Genomic DNA, 8530 nt, shown 5'->3' with positions numbered 1-8530 from the left:
AAAATCTTGTTCTCTTAAATGACCAACATAAAGATTATTAACACATTCTCTTACATGGTTATAATCTAAAGTTTCTATAAACTTACTCTTCTTGAAAAACCCTAATATTTTCCTTAAGTATTTTTCAAAAGAAGTTTTATTGTTTCAAAACTTAATAGCTCACAACTATATCATGGATTTCTAACAGATTTGTTATTTAAAAATGTCTGCCAAGAACGTGAACTTCTCGATTGACGATTAAGACAAACCCAATAATCATGTGGCGTTGTTAGACATTCCGACCAACAAATTCTATTACGAGAAAGCTGCTACATTCCTCAAGAACTCTCCTATCTCCTTCGCAATCTCCCATGAATCTATCATGGTGAAGGAAGTTCTTCAGTAATTCTGCCTTACTACTGAAGTAGTTCACAATACTGACAAGACTGGTAAATAGGTAGAGAAAATCTCCTTCACCGTTAACAGGATGTTTGTCACTTTCGGCGTCGCCATACTAAGGACCGCTCTCCATCTACCAAAGTGTCCCTATGCTAGTGAAACTTCCACTGAAGATATCATCTCCTACTTGGATGATATTGGCTACGCCTAGCTAATAAAGAAGGATTCCAACGATCTCTTCAAGTTGCTTTCAAAATTTGAGAAGAACCACATGTCTGCAGTATGGTAGTTTTTGTTTACCCATTTCATCCAATGTATGGGAGGCAAAACTGGTGGAAAAGATCAAGCGTTTAGATTTGCTTTGAACATTGGCGTCTCTGTCATTCGCCAAAGGCCAATCAACTCTGCTGACGTGATCTTTGAAGATCTGGGGCTGAAGCTGAACAAGCGCCAGAGGGAGAAGGTAGTACCCTACACGAGGTTCTTATCCATGGTGTTTGCTAAAATATTTAGCAACAAGTACTCCATTGAAGGCAACCTGCCCATCTACAAGCTTGGATCCAAAATCTTGGATCATAAGCTGGAAGCTGAAGACGTTGCACTCTCCTCCCTTGTGACTGTGCCTGCATATACTTCTTCATGTTCTCCAACTGTGCCGGTATGTCCTTCCTCCCTTGCTCAGGTGGTAAAGACTAAGAAAAACCCCCCAAATTCTATCCCAACCACCACATCCCTCTCTTCCAAAAGATCATCACAAACCACTCTTGGTTCTCCATCGAGGGCCAAGAAAGCCAAAAAGAGGATAACCACATCTCTGGATGTTACCTCTCAAAAGGTTCCAACAATTGAAACCAGCCTTAACCCCGACGCACCTTTAGCTTTATTTCTTCCAATCTCTTTAGTGATTTCTGCAGTCACTGTCATACATGTGGCTCCTATCCCAACCGCCTCAGTGACCCAAATCACTGAAGGTCTGAATATCAGCATAGCCATTGCTGAACACCCACTTCCACCATTCTCAGCCATCTTCTCCTCTCTTCCTTCTTTGGTCACGACACACGATCCTGAATCATCAGTGATTGTCCTCGCTGATGATGAAGCACCCACCACAGGACCTGAGGTTGCTTCTTTTGAACCACCTCAGTCAATGGAAGCCTATCCTCTCGAAGGCCACCTAGAGAGAGCCAGCATCAATTCTTCAAATGATGTTGATGAACCCTCAGGTAATATTCCAACTTACCCTTTCATTTCTTCTAACTCTGAGCTATCTTATGCTCAACCATCTTCTTTTTCAGGTCCTTGCGATGAAGGAATGCCAGCCATGGAAGAAGAATATGACACGACTGATGACGTGAAGTTGATACTCTCGGCCGTAGAGATTGTCTTAATCAAAATGGATAAAGTCCATAAAGGCATGCCTCTTAGGGATGATGTTTCCTCTGACCTCTCAGCTGTCAAATCTGACGTCAATGATGTGAAGGAACAACTTTCTGCGGTGCAAGCCGTTGTACGCACCAACACAGAGGCAATCTTTGCTCTCAATACCAAATCCACTGAAGTGAATGCTCAGCTTGCCAAGAATGGTGAGTTGTTGCAGAAGATACTGGAGCTTCTTCAACGTCCAGTACCAGTTTCTACACCCTCCTTTACAGTAATGGATCGCCTCTCGCTAGATCAGGCTCTCAAAGTCGGTCTTTTTCAAGCTAGATCGCTGAGCGTGTTTGACAGCGAATGAACATAATAGCACTGAGTTTTGACAACCTCTTCTCTAGTCATGTTGATGACAAAGAAGGAGAGAAAGACTTTATTGTTGTTGATGTTGTCCCTACAACTAAAGCTAAAGCTGATGATCAAAAAACTAAAGGTTGTTGACGATGCCATCACTACCCATGAAGCTGAAGCTGAAGCTGAAGCTGAGGTTGTTGATGACATCGTCAGAGCTGATGCTGAAGCTCATGATGAGGACCTTCCTATCACCCCTGCAGCTGATGATGGTGATGAGAAAGGTGAAGGTAAATATGATGAAGACAAAGATGACGATGATTCTCCATCACTTCCCAACGCTGGAAAGGATCTCGGTGGTGGTGATGATGATGACGACGATGATGACGACTTCACGATTCAATACCACAAACCTGCCAGCACTCTGAAAATAGTCTCTCTCAAGGATTCTTCATCCCATGGGGAGAAAGAGAAAGAAAAAGAGAAGGAGACTTCCATAAAGAACCAGAACACCAGCTCAAAAGACAAAGGTGTTGCTGAAGAAGGAAATCTCAAAATTCTCTTCAAACATGTCATGCCTCAAGATACTGAATCCTCTACGTTTGCAATAGTCACTTCCTTTTGTCAACTCTCTTCTTCTATCCCTTGTACTACATGTGGTCAACTAGAGGAATGGGTACCTGAAAAGCCAACCTCCAGTGTTCCTAGCGACCAGCAGATGACTCAGCTTAAGGAGTCACTCGACCAAACAAGAGTAATAATTCCTCTCCATACCTCTAATTGTGGTGAGTTTGACTTCCTTACTGAAGCTGAAAGACTCGAAGCACTCAAGGTTGAGGAAGAACTCAATCTTCAATGACAACAGACTGAGGACAACCTAAAGTTGGCTAAATCTCTTGTTGCTCAAGTTCTTCTAAAGAAATCGTCTAAAAAGATGGTGAACGTTGTCAAGGCGCAAGTTAAGTTGCTTTCAATTGCAGAAGCTGAACGTGAAAAGACAATGAAGCTAAACGATCGAGACAGAAAATGGTGGCAAAATCGTCTAAATAAGAGAATAATTCCTCACCATATCTCAAATGTCATAATCAATGGACGAATGAAAGATGGTGGACTTCTCATCTCCATGCTAATCACTAGAGACAACCTTGAAGTTGTCACAGAGTATTCTTCCTACCTTGGACAACACGGCTACAATGAATGGTTGGAAATCTGCCAAGCCATTCAGCGGTCAAAGTCAAGGCACAAGCCAATAATTGAAGACATCCTCATCGAGCTGATCAAGAAGATGTCCAAATTTGTTGATGTACCTACTAAGCCGACATTGAAGAAAGGTGGAAAAAGAAAACCTTTAGATCCTAACGATGAACCAACTCTGAGGAACGAACATGAAACAAAGTTCTCCCTGGATGAAGTCCTAAAGGATTCGAAGAAGCCAGACATCTCTATGTTGAACCTCTCTTTGTCAGCGAAGGGCCCTTACATACCCAACACAGTGCATATAAAGCTTGAGTTTGTATTTATATTCCTTGACTATCAAGGCGAACATAACTTTCAGAGAGTGTCTGAGATTAATCTTTGTCCTATAGAGCATCTTGATTATCTAAGATATTTTGCTTGGACAATTATGTTTATGGTGAAATGATAAACCGGAGGATCAGAAAAGAATTTCTACATCGAAAGATGCTTGGAGAAGAAGTACCTGGTTACATCAACTTCAATGACTTAGATTAGTTATAAATTTATGTCTAGTAAATTTTATCTTTCATTGTAAGTCTTATTTTTCTATGTCTTTTCTTTCAGTGTACAACTTATACGTAATAATGTGACATTCTGTAATTTCGGAGTTTCAGGTTAGCATTTTATTATAAATCCTATATTTAGAATTATAAATTTATTAGGATCTAGTCATGGTGGTTAGAGTACATCTGACTTAATACCTATAATTCTTAGCTTGGAAGATCCGCCTCAGCAGGCAAGTGATAAAGTTAACTAATGTAATGCCAAATATTTTAGAAACGTTCCAAATAAAACAAAGTTGATATTATAAACTTTTAAAAATTAAAAGACAAAAGTCTCATTTGAATGTCCGCTTGATTTATCAAAAGATGGAGTTTTGGGTTTATTAATGTCATTTTATTTATGTTGGGTAAATATTTTAGTGGGCTTATTCTTATCAAGAAAAATAGAAGTTTTATTTAGTTTGGGCCTTTAGAGACCAACCCATTTATTTCATTAAAATCCTTGTATAAATACCCCTCATCTTTTGAAAACTCTCATTTTCTTTATTACCAACCTGAAATTGTTCATCTCTCTCTAAACTCTCTCTAAGTTCAATCACTCTCCAGCCGAATCTACCTTCAAGCAAGTCTTTAGAAACTTTCTCTCTCTCAATCTTGAAGATCCTTCAAGAACATAAGAAAGAGGTACGATTCAAGTTATTTTATTTTTGTAAAATATCATGAGACTGTATCTTCTTTCTTCCACATCTCGGCCATACAGTAGAATTTTTCTGGAGACCAAAGAGGGGAGATTATTCATCGAAAACATGAAAATGTTTTCAAGGAGGATAATAATCTATGATCCATGTCCCTTGAACTCCAAAGTAGGGAAGGGAAACCCATTGCATGTGAAGTTTAAGCATGTAAAGCTATGTTTTGAAGTGTTAAATCTTGCATGCATCTTTAATCTATCCTATTTTCTTCGAAAACTCAATGGAATCGAGAAAAATTCTTCTCTGGAGATTTAAATTTATTTTGCTAGCTTGAAAATGATGATTACCTTTGGAAAATGATGAGTTCGGCCCCAAATGACTGCCACTCAGTGAGCATGCAATCTGTTTCGGGGGCTGTGTAACTCAAGGTTAAAGAGTAATGATGAGGAATTTAGAACCCACTAAAATTTCTTGATAATTGGATTAGTCGGCCGATGTCATTATTGTAAATAATGTGACAAGTTGGACATAAAATGACTTTTGGAAGGTTCCTATTTTTAGAGTTTCGAGGAACCCAAAAATATTTGGAACAGAATTTATAATGTGTCCAAAAATCAGCTTTTGAGAAAGATTTTGATTTCTTTTGTTTTGGACTGTTATTAGTTTATTAATAAAATATCAACTTTATTTCCTAAAATCTGATGGCATTACATAGGGTGCAACTTGACTCTATTTTCGTCTAGAGCTCATAGGAGATCTGAATGTGGGATGTTTGTTTATTTAGGAAGTCAGGGCAGTCGTTGAAAGCTTCAACCTTCATTTTTTGGATATTCATTATCAAACCTGTGAGTTCTCACGGCCCTACTTTTAATGCTTTGATTATTGTTTTGGGGGAAAAGCATGAGATTAAGCAAACTATTACTTGTTTGAAACCTTTGGACTAAAGAACTGCTTAGTCAAGCTTTGTTTATAACCAATGGACTAAAGAACTGCTTAGTCAAGTTTATTATGTCATTAAATATTGACTGTTATTGCACTTTGAAATAAATGCTAAATTGATGTGCTTGGGAGTATATTTTCCAAATAAGTCCCCGTCCGTAAACGCTACTTGTTAACTCGGGCACGTCCCTGGGCCGTGGTATTGTGGATAGCCGCTATTGTGTTGACAGTCCCACCCAAAAAGGGGTGCACTCTACCTATGTTTTCTTGTCTAATCATGCGGAATTTGGACCACCGCTGAATTAGTACATCTACGAACTGTGGGACCTAAGTAAGTGTACGGGCTACTTATGGTCGTTCGTAAAATAATGGGGCAAGTTGGTCAGGTAAGGCTCAGTAGCGTCTCAAGTTTTTACATCGTGAAAGATTTACATTTATTAAGTGCAAAAGATTCACATATGTTTGCAAATATTTGGTTTATGCATTAAATTATTTTATGCATGTGAAAACCCGTGAACTCACCAACTCTTTGTAGTTGACTCGATTTTTGTTCCATGTTTTTCAGGTAACAAGTAAGAAATGAAGTATTTTGGGAGCATACATGTGGAAAAACTGATTAAGTTCGCAATGGAAGCTTTTGTAAAAGAAGTATTTGTCAAAAATTTGGTTATGATGTTAAACTCATTTTATTTTGAAAAATTGAAAAGTGTTATTTATTAATTGTTGTTGTGACTCGCTTGCCTGTTACATCTCGTGTTTCCGCTTTAGCGGGGTGTGACAGATTTGGTATCAGAGCTTCAGTTATAGAGAATGCTGGTTTTCCTTAAAAACCATCGACTATAACCAAAAAAATTCAAATTGGATTTTTAAGAAATCTGGAATTATATGATTTTAAAGCGGGCCACATTATTATATGTCGATTAAACAAAGCCTGATCACCTGTGTTTAACTTACATATAATAAAAAGAACTTAATCGGTTTTACTAGAGATATGCTTCCGTAAAGAAATTGATATGAAAAGCATGATTTTATGTGTTATACTCTCTATGAATATCCATTGCCCTAGAAGGACCAGAGATGATGGGTAGAAAAACCCTTATTTTGTTAAGTGTCCATGTTGGACCAAAAGCTATGGTTAGAAGAACCGGAGGCGATGGGATAGAAATTCTATAAAAATTTTAAGTGTGTATGTGGTACTAGAAGCTCTAGTTAGAAGGACTAGAGGCAAAGGAATAGGAACTCCATAAATTTGCTTGAGTTCATGGATGCACCAGAAGCATTGATGAGAAGGAGACCAGAGATCGATGGATAGGTTACTTAGTGCTTTTCAAAGTATGAAAGTTGAACCAGAGGCTCTGGTCTTGTAACTAGAAGCTCTGGTAAAAGCATTATGAGGAACCAGAGGCTCTAGTTTTGTAACCAGAAGCTCTGGTAAGTGCATTATGAGGAACCAGAGGATCGATGGACGAGAAATCCTTTCCTAAGAGGATGGATGTTGAACCAGCGATTGATAGAATAGAATTTCATTGGTTTGCAAGAGGATCGATGGATGAGAAATCCTTTCCTAAGGATTTTAATTGAACCAAATGCTCTGGTCATGAGACCAGAGGCTCTGGTCATGGAACCAGAGGCTCTGGTAGTACAATTAGGGACTTTATATTTGAGAGTCTAGTTTGATTTCCACTCTTAGCCTTGTTTAGAAGCTTTGGCTATAACTCTAAGTATTTATAGATGGCGTATTTAGTAATTAAGGTTATTAATGTCGCAGACAACTATGGCGTCATCCGATTCTAGTGAATACTCAGTCGATGAATCCGGTTACGTGGTTGGCCACTCTAGAATAAAATTAGCCCATAATGAAGAGATAGACCCATATGAGCAGGACATTGCGACCAGTGGAGCATCTGCTTCTCCACAAGCATCCTTCCTACCCCCATCGGAGCCAGCACCCGATGTTCCACCACGAACCTATCATGGCTCGAGGATCAGAGTCACGCCAAGGAAGAGCATTCCACTGCCGCAACGTGTGGCATTTAAGGACTCTGTTAGAGTCATAGGAGAGATATCCCGACCACAATTGGGGAGCAGGATAACACAACTGGTGACCGGGTTACCTGCGTCCTGCACCAAGGGCATGAATCCGGCTGAAAGAGAATGGGTAAGGAGAATTGCATCTGATACGCAAGTGCACCAGATCCGGCTGGGATACCACCACCACATCCTGAACAACCTGTATGATGTGATGGAAGCACACCATCAGCGCATGTTGAGGAACACGGACGCCGTCGCTGCAGCAAGGCGGGAAATAAGGAGGTTGTACAGGTGGATGGTAGTTAGTGGAATGGTGATGGTAATTTTGGGAATAGTTATAGGATGGATGTTGTTCTAGAAGAAGGATTAGTGGTAGGATGCCCACTCTTTTACGTAGAAACACACTATCCTATTTGGTGTGACTGTGAACATCTTTGAATGCATAATGTCTTTTTAGGAAACGCTTATTTATGTCAAGTTATGGTGTGCATAAGATTAATTTATTCTGATTGTGTAAATGCTTGAATAATATCCATGCGATGAACACTCTTGGCATCATTTAAACGCCTGAAAGCTACAACCCTTATTATGCCATAAAATGACGAATTCCCTTTTGACTTAGGCTTAGAAGATGCCGCCAAGGAGAGAAAATCCCAAGATTGCACGACTTGTATCAGAACAACTTCTGGAAGCACTCCCCAACATAGTCAGTCAAGTGGCTGCTAGCATGAATGCAAACCAACCAAATAATCCAGAGCCGAGGACGGCTAGGGAATGCACTTATAAATCCTATAGGTCTTGCAACCCGAAAGAATTCAATGGAACTGAAGGAGCAGTAGGATTATTATCATGGCTAGAAAGCATGGAGTCTGTTCTTCACATTAGTAAGTGTACTGAAGGAAATAAAGTAGAGTATGCGGTGTGTCTGTTGCAATGAAGGGGACTTACCTGGTGGAATACATAAGTGCAAACTAGAGGCCGAGAAGCGGCTAACCAGCTTTCTTGGGAAGAATTTAAGAAATTGCTAAA

The 8530-nt window shown here is 39.5% G+C and overlaps 1 protein-coding gene across 1 annotated transcript in view; it reads left to right on the top strand.

Moving 5' to 3' along the window:
• The first annotated feature begins 2224 nt into the window (after positions 1–2224).
• LOC112509027 (phosphopantothenoylcysteine decarboxylase subunit VHS3-like) overlaps positions 2225–8530 on the top strand; it is a 26268-nt gene continuing 19962 nt past the window's right edge. Inside the window, exon 1 of the mRNA XM_025113893.1 lies at positions 2225–2533. Within this exon, the coding sequence (XP_024969661.1) occupies positions 2225–2533 (309 nt within the window). The remainder of the gene's footprint in view (positions 2534–8530) is intronic.

This window comes from Cynara cardunculus (assembly GCF_001531365.2).
Source record: "Cynara cardunculus var. scolymus isolate 2C chromosome LG 3, CcrdV1, whole genome shotgun sequence".
NCBI classification, from domain to species: Eukaryota; Viridiplantae; Streptophyta; class Magnoliopsida; order Asterales; family Asteraceae; genus Cynara; species Cynara cardunculus.
The sequence above is the reverse complement of the archived record's forward strand: the minus strand, read 5'-3'. Positions and strand labels throughout refer to the sequence as shown.